At 47.0% G+C, this 16,594-nt stretch overlaps 1 protein-coding gene across 2 annotated transcripts in view; it reads right to left on the reverse strand.

Annotated features, from left to right (window-relative positions):
• Positions 1-14,375: 14,375 nt before the first annotated feature.
• Positions 14,376-16,594, reverse strand: part of colec12 (collectin sub-family member 12) — a 311,308-nt gene continuing 309,089 nt past the window's right edge. For both annotated transcript variants that reach the window (XM_072467892.1, XM_072467893.1), the window contains one exon: positions 14,376-16,507. In XM_072467892.1, the coding sequence (XP_072323993.1) occupies positions 16,491-16,507 (17 nt within the window). In that variant the 3' untranslated portion in view covers positions 14,376-16,490. The remainder of the gene's footprint in view (positions 16,508-16,594) is intronic.

Genomic DNA, 16,594 nt, shown 5'->3' on the forward strand with positions numbered 1-16,594 from the left:
CTTCACGGTACAGATGTGCTGATGTAAATAATATAAACTAACCGTCAGCTATTTTAACACCAGCTGGCGCATGGATTCAGTGCAACCTCCCTTTCAACCCTGGGGGAATTGTGTTCAGTTGCGATCATCATAAAATGAATTTGAGTGGATGGGGGGACACATTGAGTTGTGAATATTGAATTTCTTGTGAAAATGTTATCTTCTCACCTGAGGAAGAGTCACGTAGTTTAGTCAGAATGTTGTGACTCGAAGTCCCACTTTAAAAAGATAAGATGGGATACTCTGCGATTCCTGCAGTGTTCCCAAGAGCCCCAAAGCATGATGTCTTATGAAGACTATTCAATCTTTCATTAGAATCTTCTGCAATGTAATAGAATCAAATCAAAACAATGACAGTTTTCTCTCTTTGTGTTGAAACTGGACTGATCAAAATTATGTTTTTGATGAAGTTAGTTAGTTTAGGGAGAATGAGGAGACAGCTGCACAAGATACATAACTAGTATATCATAGGCTAGGTATGGTGGGGGGTGGAGGGTGGGACAGGGGAGGAGGAAGTGGGGGTGAGGTAAAGGGGTTTCTTTCCCCTGAGGGACCTTTGGAATAGATTGAGTCCTGTGCAGTGGCACTCTCAGAGCACTCAGTGCCATCATTCAAAAGGAATTTGGTCAATTTTCATGGAAGACGCTGCTTACAAAAGGTGGAATAATGAACATTGTTTTTGATCAACGCCCCCAAATTAATTTTGTTTTGCATTTGAGGATTAAGAATTCTTTTCACCCTGAATTGGCCTGGAAAATTTTTATCTTTTTTTTGTCTTTTCCAGGAGATCAAATGACTTTTGGTGAGTGTTCATAATTGTGGGATAATTGGATAGGGTTGATTGAATATGATCTTTGTCTTTTTTGTATGTTTTGTAAATAAGACAGAAGGCTAACAGAAGTGCATTATATGAGACACTGCATATTGCAATGTGAAAGATAAAACATGTACAATGTGAATGGATCTAGCAAATGGAAAAATGTAATAATTTGGGTATGATTATGGAATGTTCATTAAAATACTCCCTGAGGAAAACTTACAATTCTGCAATGCAGTTCACAACCTCAGGTCATCATAAAGCACCCTTGAGGCAATATAGTACTTTAAGATTGTCATCACTGTTGTAATGTAGGAAACATAGAGCAGCCAATTTGTGCATAACAAGGTCGCACAAACAGCAATGTGGTAGTAACTAGGTACGGTAAAGTCACCATAGCCTAATATGTTTATTAGTAGTATTGGTTGAAGAATTAACATTGGCTAGGGCACTGGGGAGAATTCTCCTGGTTTTCACTGAAGTAACACGAGGAAATCTTTTACACCTGCCTGAGAGGAAAGACTTTTCAATTTTCTCCAGCAAAATGCTAGCAGAGATATAAGGGGCTGAAAAGCTTCCATCTGTGATGTAAACTTCTTTGGTGTTACGATTCCATTTTTAGAAAACACTCATTGTCTGATTATCAATCTGTCTCTCACTTCCAGCATCCAACTCTTTCTTTAACTAATTTTATTTTCCCTTCTATTTGATCAATGCTATTTTGGCCAATGCTCTATTAAATTCCAAATTCACCATCATAGATGTCCTTCCCCCTTCTTGCATCTTTGAAATCAAGATTCATTGCACTATCTACTCTGATTCTTTCTTCCAACAAAATAATGAAACTTTTTATGTCCTTGCATTTGAAAATAAAGGTTCTATGTCCTGTTTGAACCCCAGCTGCAAGAATAGATTCGTCCGAGATCCCTGGCCTCCAAAACCCCACTCCTAATTCTCCAGCCCCGGACCTCCGATCTCTGTTTTCCCCAATGTCCACTATTAATGCATAGGTCAAAGATCCAGCTATCATATTCAAAAGGTAACCGGACAGCACTCACCAACAATATCCCAGGTCAGCCGAGTAGCCTCATAATTTACTGATACCTCCCCTCAAGTTCTCCTCCAGGCTGTCGGGGAATGGCTGAAAGTGTGTATTACGACCCCTGCAGGAATAGAACTTGTATTGCATCTGATTCCCCTCCTACACCTCAGAGTATGAACTACCCAGGTGACGAGGGGACGAAGCTTCCTCCCAATTGGAGGAATTCCCCACAGGATATAAACCCTGTCAGGAAAGGTAACCCTGCGGGAAGTGAAGAGGAGTGATTGTTGTATCTAGTGTGAGAATAAAGAGAATTGTATCCTGTTGATCCTGGCCTCGTGTAGAGTTTTTGCTTCTGTCTACAACAGTCTGGTTTCCCAGTGATTGCAGTAGGAGGCCCTCCCACCTGACCAAGGCAGCCTTGACAGAGGTGGCAGCGGATGTTAGAGGCATGGTGTCCAAAAGTGTAACTGGGTTCAGTGCTACAAAAGGGTGAATGACCTCCTGTACTCTGGAAGGGCAAGTGGCACTGTGTTGGCACTGAAAAATGACATTCATAAGGGCATCAAGCAATGTAAATGTACAAGTGGAGAGTGTTCCAGACAAGAGGTTGAGTTGCAGGCCTTGGTATCAGATGATCAATGTGGAGTTAATGTGAAGGAGCCAGTTCATGCTGAGAAAGTTGGATATTGTGAATGTGGAACACTTACTAGGGAGGGCACACAAGCTGTCATAAGAGTGGGATGACACACAATCCTTCAGTCTGTCGGCAGGACAAAGGAGCACATAATGCAATGGAGTGCTCCGAGACATCCTCATTCTGGACCAGGGATGAGCCATCTTTATCTCCCTCCAAGTAACCTTTCTTCTCCTGGATTTATGGAGGTGCCATTGCGCAGACAGGGAGGAGATTCGCCCACAAGCCGCCTTAGGGGACTCACCTCCGGACACTCGTGCTCCTCCTCTCTGCCAGTGACTCCAGTGCCTCCAGAGGTGAAGCTGAAGAGGGTGCACCTGCACACGTGCAAGAAGACTCTCAACACACCAGAGGCCCCTTGGCTTTGGACTGCTGGATGATGGCTGCTAAGGATATCTTTGGCAATGTGGCACAGCACTCAGCAGGTTGCCTTTGTCTCAGCTGAGGCTATTGGGGTAGCACCAAGGTATTGTGCAGGAAATGTAAGCTTAAAATACCAGAATAGCAGAAAGGTGGCACAGGTGTTCAATCATTTCATAGATTTGTTCAGTTATGCTTAAATATATAATTTGAAGCACCTTATTCATATATGTTAAATGTTCATGATTTTTGAAGCTTTGCTCACTAATGGGGTTTTTAAGGGGCTGACACCTCATTGACTGTCAATAATGGGTGAACTGGGACTAAAGAAACATCATTTGTTGTGGGATCTCAAAACTGGCATCTCAGAGTCTCTTCATGTGCAATTTTCTATGTTTGTCACGCCTTGTGGATTTGGAACCTGACTGGTAGCCAGCCGAGATATTCACCCCCTTTTCATCCATCAAAGGCTGTTGTCTCATCACCATCTGCAGTTAAAGCGTGCTTAGCAAGACCTTGCCAGGATTTGGAACATGTGTCATTGAGTCATGGATGATCTTGCAATTCGGCAGTGTTGTGTGGATTTGACCAAACCATGCACATGGACTTGATCATGCCACGGGCCGACAGCAATTTTCCCACTCGGTAGCAGAGGCCATAGAATCATAGAATTTACAGTGCAGAAGGAGGCCATTCGGCCCATCGAGTCTGCACCGGCCCTTACAAAGAGCACCCTACTGCAGCCCACGTATCTACCCTATCTCCATAACCCAATAATCCCCACTTAACATTTTTTGCACACTAAGGGCAATTTAGTATGGCGAATCCATTTAACCCACACATCTTTGGACTGTGGGAGGAAACCGGAGCATCCGAAGAAAACCCACGCAGACACGGAGAATGTGCAGACTCCGCACAGACAGTGACCCAGCTGGGAATCGAACCTGGGGCCCTGGAGCTGTGAAGCAACTGTACTATGGGTCTGTGTATTGTTCTGGAGGGAGTGTTCTGGTTCTGCTAGCACTTGCACAGTGACATTTCATGAGGAGATCTAGAGATTATGTAGGGGCCTCATTCTGACTGAAACCTAGATGCTGTGTGTCACGGGCCTGTCTGGCCCATCGCTCTGGTGGCTGCAGCTGTATCATCCACTCCCTCATGACAATCAGCTGTTTCACTTCCTCGTCTAAGTCCCCATCTTCCCTCTGCAAATTCCTCACCCCTTTGCAAGGTTGTGTAGGGTGCAGGATGCTGTGGCATATACTGCAGCATTCCACCTGAGCGATCCAGGCAGCGGAACTTCGCTTTCAGCAGTCTGCGGTCTGTTCTATTTACTGCCCCTCTTGAGGCATGGTTGACATTATACCTCTTCCTGTGCTGGGATTTGTGGGTTCCACACAGGTGTCATGAGCCAGGTCTTCTGTGGATACCCCTGTCACCCAGGAACCATCCCTGCAGTTGTTGAGTGAAAGCAAACAGTTGTGGCACCTGGGTAAGGATGTAAGGGACAGAGAGCTCCCTGGAAGTGAGCACACACCTGAAGGATTCACTTGTGGTGGGAACAGACCAGCTGCACCTTGAGAGATTGAAAATCTTTTCAGTTTATGAAGGCCACTGGATGATCCCAGGGAGCTCCTGGAAAGACCAACCAGTGTAGAAATTCAATGGCAGCATTTGCAAATAGCTACAACACTGCAAAATATTCTATTATGCACCAATGTTCAACATCACATTGGTCATTGGTTGCCAGCATCCTGAGCTGCCTGACCCTTTGCTGGTGCTCTTCGTTGCTGGTCTGGCTATTGCTTACTTGGCTCTGGGCCACTCTAAGCTGGATCACCCCCAGCAAGGCCAGAGCTAGCAAAAACAAAGGTGATCTTGACCCATCTTGTTTGCCTGAGGTAAACTGTGACAAAGGTAGGAAACAATTTGGTCAACGCAGGCTAGAATATTCTCCCTCCTGACTGGAGAACTGTTGACCAATGGGAGCCCTATAATCACAAGGGCACATCCTGGTCTTCATTCATCCCACTGTGGACAACTTTAACTTCAACCTGTACACCAGAGAACTCTTTATGTTGTCAAAGTCATGGACACTCACACCGTGAAGCTGTTTTGGGAAGTTATCAACCTGCACCCTCCCTCTGTCAGCATTGAATTTCCTTCCATCACTCTTCCCCTGCTTTTGGTGACCCTCAACCCACCTCCCATTAACCTTGATCAACTATCATTTACCCAAGGACTCACCCCTTCAGAATTGGTGAGCCTCACAGCACACTGGAACTGCCCCCATTACCCTCAAGTTGCCCTTTATCACCCTGATGCACGATCAATGACCACTAAAGTGAGGTTGTAGTCCAACTGAAGGCTTTAATAAGCTAGATGTTTCCCCCAGCAGCTCAGGTACAGAATGAAGGCTGCTGGGGCGGCACTGGTTCTTATATCCCGCCTAGCAGGGCGGAGCTATAATACATTCTAACCAATGGAAAGCATGCAGTTTCCACCAATAGTGCTTTAGCCTATCAGGTACCGTAATACATATAATACCACATTCACCCCCTGTTAAAAAAGAGTCCGGTGGGGGCGGTGGCCTGAAATTACAAAACATGGCAACGTGGTATAACTAGTTATGGAGGTACCGTAATACCTCCGTACAGTGTTTAGTAACTATTTACAATTCTGATAACTATGTACATTTGATGTTACAACATGGTAGAAATTATAGTTATGGAGGTACCGTAATGCCTCCGTACAGCGTTTTGTCTTATTGTTGTAACTATTTACAGATTCATAATTAACTATATACTTTTTTTTAAATGAAGCAATCAGTCGATCGGGGGCCCTGGTCGTTCTCTGTGATCGTCGGAGCTTCGGTGGTGACTCCGGTGGAGGCTCGGGCATCTGTGACTCCGGGAGCGTGGCTTCGATCTCCATAGCAGCTTCGGCAGCCCTAGACGGCGCTGGTGGGGAAAACGGTCGACCTGGGAAGGGAGCGCCTGCGGGGGGCGTCGGTGGGTGGGGGGGCCTAGAGGGGGCCGGCGGAAGGACCAATCCTCCTGTAAGGTGCTGCAGTGGAGGGGAAGGTGGGACTGGTGGCTGGGATATGCGTGGGGTTCTGGCGGGCTCCTGGTCCCGTAGGGAGACCGTATCTTGTCGGCTGTCGGGGTATGCCACGTAGGCGTACTGGGGGTTAGCATGGAGCAGATGGACCCTCTTGACCAACGGGTCCGACTTGTGCGCTCGCACGTGTTTTCGGAGCAGGATGGGTCCAGGTGCTGCCAGCCATGTCGGGAGTGAGGTCCCAGAGGAGGACTTCCTAGGAAGACAAGGAGGCGTTTGTGAGGTGTCTATTTGGTGGTCGTACAAAGCAGTGACCGGATGGGGTGGAGGGCATCTGAGAGGACCTCTTGCCAGCGGGAGACTGGGAGGTTCCTGGACCGTAGGGCCAGTAGGATGGTCTTCCAGACCGTCCCGTTCTCCCTCTCTATCTGTCCATTACCCCGTGGGTTGTAACTGGTCGTCCTGCTCGAGGCGATGCCCTTGCTGAGCAGGAATTGACGCAGTTCATCGCTCATAAAGGAGGACCCCCTATCACTGTGCATGTAAGCGGGGAGCCCGAACAGTGCAAAGATGCTATGGAGGGCCTGGATGACGGTGGTCCCGGTCATGTCAGGGCAGGGGATGGCGAATGGGAACCGGGAGTACACGTCAATCACGTTCAGGAAGTACGTGTTGCGGTCGGTGGAGGGGAGGGGGCCTTTGAAGTCCATGCTGAGGCGTTCAAAGGGACAGGAAGCCTTTATCAGGTGCGCTTTCTCTGGTCAGTAGAAGTGCGGTTTGCACTCCGCGCAGATTTGGCAGTCCCTGGTGACTGTCCTGACCTCCTCGATGGAGTAGGGCAGGTTGTGGGTCTTGACAAAATGGAAAATGCGAGTGACCCCCAGGTGGCAGAGGTCCTCGTGGAGGGCTCGGAGGCGGTCCACTTGTACAGTGGCACATGTGCCGCGGCACAGGACGTCAGGAGGCTCGTTTAGCTTCCGGGGACGATACAAGATCTCGTAGTTGTAGGTGGAGAGTTCGATTCTCCACTGCAAGATCTTGTCATTTTTTTATCTTGCCCCGCTGTGCATTATCAAACCTGAAAGCAACCGACCGTAGGTCGGTGAGGAGAGTGAATTTCCTGCCGGCCAGGTAATGCGTCCAATGTCGCACAGCTTCTACTATGGCCTGGGCCTCCTTTTCGACTGAGGAGTGGCGGAATTCAGAAGCATGGAGGGTACGAGAGAAGAAAGCCACGGGTCTGCCCGCTTGGTTGAGGGTGGCCGCCAGAGCTACGTCGGACGCATCGCTCTCGACCTGGAAGGGGACGGACTCATTGATGGCGTGCATCGTGGCCTTTGCAATGTCTGCTTTGATGTAGATGAAGGCCTGGCGGGCCTCTATCGACAGGGGAAAAACTGTGGATTGGATCAGGGGACGGTCCTTGTCAAAGAACAAAGAACAAAGAAATGTACAGCACAGGAACAGGCCCTTCGGCCCTCCAAGCCCGTGCCGACCATGCTGCCCGACTAAACTACAATCTTCTACACTTCCTGGGTCCGTATCCTTCTATTCCCATCCTATTCATATATTTGTCAAGATGCCCCTTAAATGTCCCTATCGTCCCTGCTTCCACGACCTCCTCCGGTAGCGAGTTCCAGGCACCCACTACCCTCTGCGTAAAAAACTTGCCTCGTACATCTACTCTAAACCTTGCCCCTCTCACCTTAAACCTATGCCCCCTAGTAATTGACCCCTCTACCCTGGGGAAAAGCCACTGACTATTCACTCTGTCTATGCCCCTCATAATTTTGTATACCTCTATCAGGTCTCCCCTCAACCTCCTTCGTTCCAGTGAGAACAAACCGAGTTTATTCAATCGCTCCTCATAGCTAATGCCCTCCATACCAGGCAACATTCTGGTAAATCTCTTCTGCACCCTCTCTAAAGCCTCCACATCCTTCTGGTAGTGTGGCGACCAGAATTGAACACTATACTCCAAGTGTGGCCTAACTAAGGTTCTATACAGCTGCAACATGACTTGCCAATTCTTATACTCAATGCCCCGGCCAATGAAGGCAAGCATGCCGTATGCCTTCTTGACTACCTTCTCCACCTGTGTTGCCCCTTTCAATGACCTGTGGACCTGTACTCCTAGATCTCTTTGACTTTCAATACTCTTGAGGGTTCTACCATTCACTGTATATTCCCTACCTGCATTAGACCTTCCAAAATGCATTACCTCACATTTGTCCAGATTAAACTCCATCTGCCATCTCTCCTCCCAAGTCTCCAGACAATCTAAATCCTGCTGTATCCTCCGACAGTCCTCATCGCTATCCGCAATTCCACCAACCTTTGTGTCGTCTGCAAACTTACTAATCAGACCAGTTACATTTTCCTCCAAATCATTTATATATACTACAAAGAGCAAAGGTCCCAGCACTGATCCCTGTGGAACACCACTGGTCACAGCCCTCCAATTAGAAAAGCATCCCTCCATTGCTACTCTCTGCCTTCTATGGCCTAGCCAGTTCTGTATCCACCTTGCCAGCTCACCCCTGATCCCGTGTGACTTCACCTTTTGTACTAGTCTACCATGAGGGACCTTGTCAAAGGCCTTACTGAAGTCCATATAGACAACATCTACTGCCCTACCTGCATCAATCATCTTAGTGACCTCCTCGAAAAACTCTATCAAGTTAGTGAGACACGACCTCCCCTTCACAAAACCGTGCTGCCTCTCACTAATACGTCCATTTGCTTCCAAATGGGAGTAGATCCTGTCTCGAAGAATTCTCTCCAGTAATTTCCCTACCACTGAAGTAAGGCTCACCGGCCTGTAGTTCCCGGGATTATCCTTGCTACCCTTCTTAAACAGAGGAACAACATTGGCTATTCTCCAGTCCTCCGGGACATCCCCTGAAGACAGCGAGGATCCAAAGATTTCTGTCAAGGCCTCAGCAATTTCCTCTCCAGCCTCCTTCAGTATTCTGGGGTAGATCCCATCAGGCCCTGGGGACTTATCTACCTTAATATTTTTTAAGACACCCAACACCTCGTCTTTTTGGATCACAATGTGACCCAGGCTATCTACACCCTCTTCTCCAGACTCAACATCTACCAATTCCTTCTCTTTGGTGAATACTGATGCAAAGTATTCATTTAGTACCTCGCCCATTTCCTCTGGCTCCACACATAGATTCCCTTGCCTATCCTTCAGTGGGCCAACCCTTTCCCTGGCTACCCTCTTGCTTTTTATGTACGTGTAAAAAGCCTTGGGATTTTCCTTAACCCTATTTGCCAATGACTTTTCGTGACCCCTTCTAGCCCTCCTGACTCCTTGCTTAAGTTCCTTCCTACTTTCCTTATATTCCACGCAGGCTTCGTCTGTTCCCAGCCTTTCAGCCCTGACAAATGCCTCCTTTTTCTTTTTGACGAGGCCTACAATATCACGCGTTATCCAAGGTTCCCGAAAATTGCCGTATTTATCTTTCTTCCTCACAGGAACATGCCGGTCCTGTATTCCTTTCAACTGCCACTTGAAAGCCTCCCACATGTCAGATGTTGATTTGCCCTCAAACATCCGCCCCCAATCTATGTTCTTCAGTTCCCGCCTAATATTGTTATAATTAGCCTTCCCCCAATTTAGCACATTCATCCTCGGACCACTCTTATCCTTGTCCACCAGTACTTTAAAACTTACTGAATTGTGGTCACTGTTACCGAAATGCTCCCCTACTGAAACATCTACCACCTGGCCGGGCTCATTCCCCAATACCAGGTCCAGTACCGCCCCTTCCCTAGTTGGACTGTCTACATATTGTTTTAAGAAGCCCTCCTGGATGCTCCTTACAAACTCCGCCCCGTCTAAGCCCCTGGCACTAAGTGAGTCCCAGTCAATATTGGTGAAGTTGAAGTCTCCCATCACCACAAACCTGTTGTTTTTACTCTTTTCCAAAATCTGTCTACCTATCTGCTCCTCTATCTCCCGCTGGCTGTTGGGAGGCCTGTAGTATACCCCGAACATTGTGACTGCACCCTTCTTATTCCTGATCTCTACCCATATAGCCTCACTGCCCTCTGAGGTGTCCTCTCGCAGTACAGCTGTGATATTCTCCCGAACAAGTAGCGCAACTCCACCTCCCCTTTTACATCCCCCTCTATCCCGCCTGAAACATCTAAATCCTGGAACGTTTAGCTGCCAATCCTGCCCTTCCCTCAACCAGGTCTCTGTAATGGCAACAACATCATAGTTCCAAGTACTAATCCAAGCTCTAAGTTCATCTGCCTTACCCGTAATGCTCCTTGCATTAAAACATATGCACTTCAGGCCACCATACCCGCTGTGTTCAGCAACTTCTCCCTGTCTGCTCTGCCTCAGAGCCACACTGTCCCTATTCCCTAGTTCTCCCTCAATGCTCTCACCTTCTGACCTATTGCTCCCGTGCCCACCCCCCTGCCATACTAGTTTAAACCCTTCCGTGTGACACTAGCAAACCTCGCGGCCAGGATATTTATGCCTCTCCGGTTTAGATGCAACCCGTCCTTCTTATACAGGTCACTCCTGCCCCGGAAGAGCTCCCAGTGGTCTAGATAATGGAAACCCTCCCTCCTACACCAGCTGTTTAGCCACGTGTTTATCTGCTCTATCTTCCTATTTCTAGCCTCACTGGCACGTGGCACAGGGAGTAATCCCGTGATTACAACCCTCGAGGTCCTGTCTTTTAACTTTCTGCCTAGCTCCCTGAACTCCTGCTGCAGGACCTCATGCCCCTTCCTGCCTATGTCGTTAGTACCAATATGTACAACGACCTCTGACTGTTTGCCCTCCCCCTTCAGGATGCCCTCTACCCGTTCGGAGACATCCTGGACCCTGGCACCAGGGAGGCAACATACCATCCTGGAGTCTCTGTCCGCGTAGTTGGGGACCCTCTGGGTGTAGTAGCTAAAAAACCCGAGGCAATGTTTCAGGGCCTTGGAGCAGTGAGGGAGGGGGAACTCCATAAGGGGGCGCATGCGTTCAGGGTCGGGGCCTATAACTCCATTTCGCACTACGTAGCCGAGGATGGCTAGGCGGTCGGTGCTAAACACGCATTTATCCTTGTTATATGTAAGGTTAAGGATTTTAGCGGTCTGGAGAAATTTTCGGAGGTTGGTGTCGTGGTCCTGCTGGTCATGGCCACAGATGGTGACATTATCGAGATACGGGAATGTTGCCCGTAAACCGTACCGGTCAACCATTCGGTCCATCTCGCGCTGGAAGACCGAGACCCCGTTGGTGACACCAAAGGGAATCCTTAAGAAGTGATAGAGCCGCCCATCTGCCTCGAAGGCAGTGTATTTGTGGTCACTAGTACGGATGGGGAGCTGGTGGTAGGTGGACTTGAGATCCACCGTGGAGAAGACCTTATAATGCGCGATCCTGTTTACCAGGTCGGATATGTGGGGGAGAGGGTACGCGTCGAGCTGCGTAAACCTGTTGATGGTCTGACTGTAGTCGATGACCATCCTATGCTTCTCCCCGGCCTTTAACACCACTACTTGAGCTCTCCAGGGGCTGTTACTGGCTTCAATGACCCCTTCCCTCAGTAGCCTTTAGACCTCTGACCAAATAAAGATCCGGTCCTGGGCACTGCAGCGTCTGCTCCTGGTGGCGATGGGTTTGCAATCCGGGGTGAGGTTCGCAAACAGGGAAGGGGAGTCGACCTTAAGGGTCGCGAGGCCGCAGGCAGTAAGGGGGGGGGGGGGGTATAGGGCCGCCAAATTTGAAGGTCAGACTTTGAAGGTTACACTGGAAGTCTAAACCCAGGAGTGTAGCCGCGCAAAGGTGGGGAAGGACGCAGAGACGGAAATTTTTGAACTCCCTTCCCTGGACTGTGAGGTTTGCTCCACAAAACCCCTTTATCTCCACTGAGTGTGAACCGGAAGCCAGGGAGATTTTTTGATTAATGGGGCGGATGAGGAGAGAACAGCGCCTTACTGTGTCAGGGTGTATGAAGCTGTCCGTGCTTCCAGAGTCGATTAGGGAGGACGTCTCGTGCCCGTTGATGAATACGGTCGTCGTACCAGTTGAGAATGTTCGAGGCCGAGACTGATCCAGAGTCACCGAGGCTAATTGCAGCAGTTGAGAGTTCTCTTCGGGCAGTGCGTGGTCAGCCGAGCTGGGGTCCTTGGGGTTCATCCAAGATGACGGCTCACATTGGTCGCACATGGCTGGGGATGCACAAAATGGCGGCGCCCATCCCTGCAACGTGGTGTCCGCAGAACAAGATGGCGGCGCCCGGGGTCTGCATGTGGCCCTGGAATATGAAGATGGTGGTGACCGCTGGCCGCACGGGCCTGGCATACCTCCACGAAATGGCCCTGTTTGCCGCATCCCTTGCAGGTGGATGCATAGGCCGGGCTGCGCTGGCGGGGGTGCTTGGCCTGCCCGCAAAAGTAGCAGCGGGGCCCCTCAGGGTTGCCAGGCCGCCTTGCAGCGCAGGCCTGCGGGGGAATGAGGGAAGTCTTGGGGTCGGCCGCGGAGGGGTTCCACGCTGCCCAGGGGGCTGCCGTGCGGTCAGGAACGTAAGCGCGGGCGTTCCTGGAAGCCACGTCCAGGGAGCCTGCAAGGGCCCATGCCTCCCTGAGACCCAGGGTGTCCTTTTCTAACAGACGCTGGCGGATTTGTGAAGATAGCATACCTGCCACGAAAGCGTCCCGGACTAAGAGTTCCGTGTGTTCGCTCGCCAAAACATGCGGGTAGCTGCAGCTTCTTCCCAACACCAGGAGTGCACGGTAGAATTCCTCCAGCGATTCCCCAGGGGTTTGTCGCCTTGTTGCAAGCAGGTGCCGGGTGTAGACCTGGTTTACCGGGCGAATATAGTGTCCTTTTAGCAGCTCTATTGCTGCATTGAAGTCTTTCGCTTCCTCGATGAGGGTGTAAATCTCTGGGCTCACCCTTGAGTGCAGGACATGCAGTTTCTGTTCTCCCGTGGGTGCGTTTTCGGCCATCCCGAGACTCCGGCTTGATTCGGAGCTCCATCCTTTCTTCTTAAAAAAACTAGCTTATTAAATTGATACACGATCAATGACCACTAAAGCGAGGTTGTAGTCCAACTGAAGGCTTTAATAAGCTAGATGTCTCCACCAGCAGCTCAGGTACAGAATGAAGGCTGCTGGGGCGGCACTGGTTCTTATACCCCGCCTAGCAGGGCGGAGCTATCATACATTCTAACCAATAGAAAGCATACAGTTTCCACCGATGGTGTTTTAGCCTATCAGGTACCGTAATACCTATAATACCACACACCCACAGGCCTCAGGTACCGTAATACCTATAATACCACACACCCACAGGCCTCCCTCTATCATCCTTGATTTGTCCTCTATTATCCTTGGCTCTCAGGACTTCAGCATTGACCTTCCCTCTATAACTCTTGATCTCTACACAACCATGCTTGACTTACCGTCTGTAGATATTAACCTTCCCTGTTAAATCCAAGTCCCTCTGTCTCCAATGAGCCTTTTGAGTGCTGTCACCTCCCTCCTTCCCTCAGTCAACCATGCCCGACTTACCTTTCACCACTATCCCCCTTCCTCCCTCAGATAGCCATGCCCACTCTTCTTTCACAGCCATCTCCCTCTCTTTCTCCCTCAGTCACCATGTCCCACTCTCCTTTCAGTCACCTGATCTCAAGCATCAATGCTCCTCTCCCCTGCTTCAACAAAACTCTCTATTCAAGAAAAGTAGTTCCTACTCTGACCAAATGCACCAGTAAGACAACCTTGCTTGCTTCACACCACCTATGACCAGTCATGAATCTGAAGGCACGTGTTTCCTGTTTGCTGCATAAATTCCAAAGGTACAATGTAATCTGGCAAAGTTGTGTTTTAATGAGCATGCATGACATGCTAATGTAAAGAGATACTCGTCATTTGCCATTGGGAAGCACGATCTTCCCTCGATCTGCAACCAACCTAATGTCCAATTTTCATCTTGCTGTTGGAAAGCACATATTTTGCATCCCATTCATTTAGATTCCCCCGCCTGTCTCGTTTCCTGCTCCTGGGAGCATCAAACGATTCTGCCCATATGTTTATTTTCTTTATTTCTTCCCTATGAGCTGTCTAGAATGCATATAGTTTTCTCAAAAACCAAAATATCAATAGTTATAAAAATCTATTCTGTTTGAAAGAACACTGCATATCAATTTATAAAATGAGGCAGAATGATGTTTAGATGGGGAGAGATGATATAAGGTGGAGGTTCTCGGGTGGAGCATAAACACCAGCATAGACCTCCTGAGTCGAATGGTCGGCTTTGGTGCTGTCAGATTCTACCCAATTCTATGTAATAGCCTATTAAATTAAGACTTAATAATCAATCGACATCCTGATAAATAAAATTATTTTTATTTCACAATTCCATGAGGGCTTGTTTTGGATTTAGTCATTACAGATGTATTTGACAATAATGTAATAAAACCAATTTATTGAGCCCACTGAAACTACCCAAAACAGTAATAATTGACTACGGTGCACCGCTTTGTTTGACTCTCTTGAAGGAATGTTTCAAAAAAATGGTCACATTAAAGGGCACTTGAAATTAATACCACTTCTTACCCAATTTTGTTCAATTTGGCTTATCTAATTTAAGCATAACAGTAGTAACCTTCCATTACTTCAGCAATGATGTCGTAAAGTCAACTTTTTTTCTTTAATTGTATTTTTGTTTTTCTTTTTCCCCATACTTTCTTCAGCTGAGTGAATGGACTTGCAATCTTCTCCTAAGTCTGAACCCGAACTGCTCTGCAGCTGGTTGTTACGGCTGTATAGGCATGGATTAGGTTGACCAAATCAATGATTTTGCCTCCCTCCTCTGTGGGAAAACGCCTGCAAAATACTTTGTAGCTTCCCACCGTGGCAAGTTAAAGATCAGAAAATCCTAGGTGCAAAGTCCATGACTCAGTGATGTAACTTGATTTTCATTCCAGTTCACTTACTGTCTCAGTGTGATTGCTATTTTGAAACCCAATTGTGATCAAGTAATCTTTAATTTCAGTAAGACCCGCTCTGGAAATGTCCCCTCATCCCCCGCACTCAAAACTGAATAGGTACAAAACACATTTGTCAAATGAATGATGAATGTTGGATCAGAATTGTAATTAAAACTTCTATGAAATGGGAGTGAATGGGAATAACATTAAAATTCAGTGTTAAACTTATCCAGGCGCCTTTGTATAAGGGTAATTACAAAAAAAACAGAATTGCCGCAGATTCTATGTTCATAAAGCTTTTTGAAAATGTGAGTTAAAGGGGTCTTGTATGTTTACATTACTGGCGCCATCAGCAATTGGGGGCTCAAAAGTGTTTTGGAAGTATTGACTAATTAAATAAGCTGAAAATTTAATTTGCAGTTATAATGGACTCTTAAGTTGGGGTTTAATCATTAACAGTAAAACCTTGAGTTTAAAATGGAACAATTCATAAACATAAAAATTTGTACTGCATTAAAGACAGAAATTTCAAATGGATGGCATTTCTGATCTTAAGATTGGATCTTAATTATCCTTTCAGCCTCTTTTACCTTTGGAGGGCAATATCTTACTGGGCTTGTTTAGCCGGTTTCTTTGATTCCAATTACATGGTTGGTTTGAAAGGAAGTGGTCCTCACTTGAGTTATCTTCTGAAACTTGCTGCTGATGTCAAAATGTTCCTTCATGATCTGAAAACAGTTTAGCAACCTTCCCATTCCCAATTCTAACATTTGTATTTGCAAACATCCTCTTAACAAGCTGTGCTTCCTGGTGGAATTATTTTGGTGGGTATGAAAGCACTGGCTGAGGGCAGTGTGAATGCCAATTTGATTAAATAAAGCAATGCTCTTTTCTTATTTGTGTAATAAAGTATAAAATAGATCATCTTTATAGCAGTTGGAAGGTAACAAAAATAAGCTCCAGTTCCAACCCCATGCCTACATCTTTCTTATATTTGATATTTTATTTGACGATATAACAGGGGAATAATTATTCTTTGATTTCACTGTAAACCAGACACTGAAGGTTCAGTTGAAACATTCCTGAAAACTGGAAAGTTTTGTAAGCCTGTTACTATGCAGAATGGTAAATAGTTTTAAACACAAGTGTTAACATATAGATTTTCTTATACTGACATAGGTATTTATGGAAAATAAAATAAAAAATTGGACTTGTATGGATTTTGTAATATATTTTCTTGCTTATTTCATTTTTAATAAACAATAATTATTATCAAATATTAGATATTCTTTAAAGAACAGAGTCATGGGCGAACTTCAAGTTAAGGATTAAGGAGGATCAAAGACTTAAGTTGATGTCCAATGTGAGGAAATGATGTTTCAGAAGTTAGGTTAATAGTTGTCATCTAACGCAGATCAGAAACTTCCTTTGGTAATCGGGGACCTGAAACTGAAGATCACCTCCGACATGGTCTGGAAATGTCCCTGGACATGCTCTTTGGGTTAATCAGGACAATCACCCTGACAGTTGATCTGTAATGTGAAAAGACCAATGGTATGAGTACATCTAGCTGCAGGAAAATGACAAGTAAGCCACAGTTATACACTGCATTGTAGTTA

This window comes from Scyliorhinus torazame, chromosome 11, assembly GCF_047496885.1.
Source record: "Scyliorhinus torazame isolate Kashiwa2021f chromosome 11, sScyTor2.1, whole genome shotgun sequence".
Taxonomy (NCBI): Eukaryota; Metazoa; Chordata; class Chondrichthyes; order Carcharhiniformes; family Scyliorhinidae; genus Scyliorhinus; species Scyliorhinus torazame.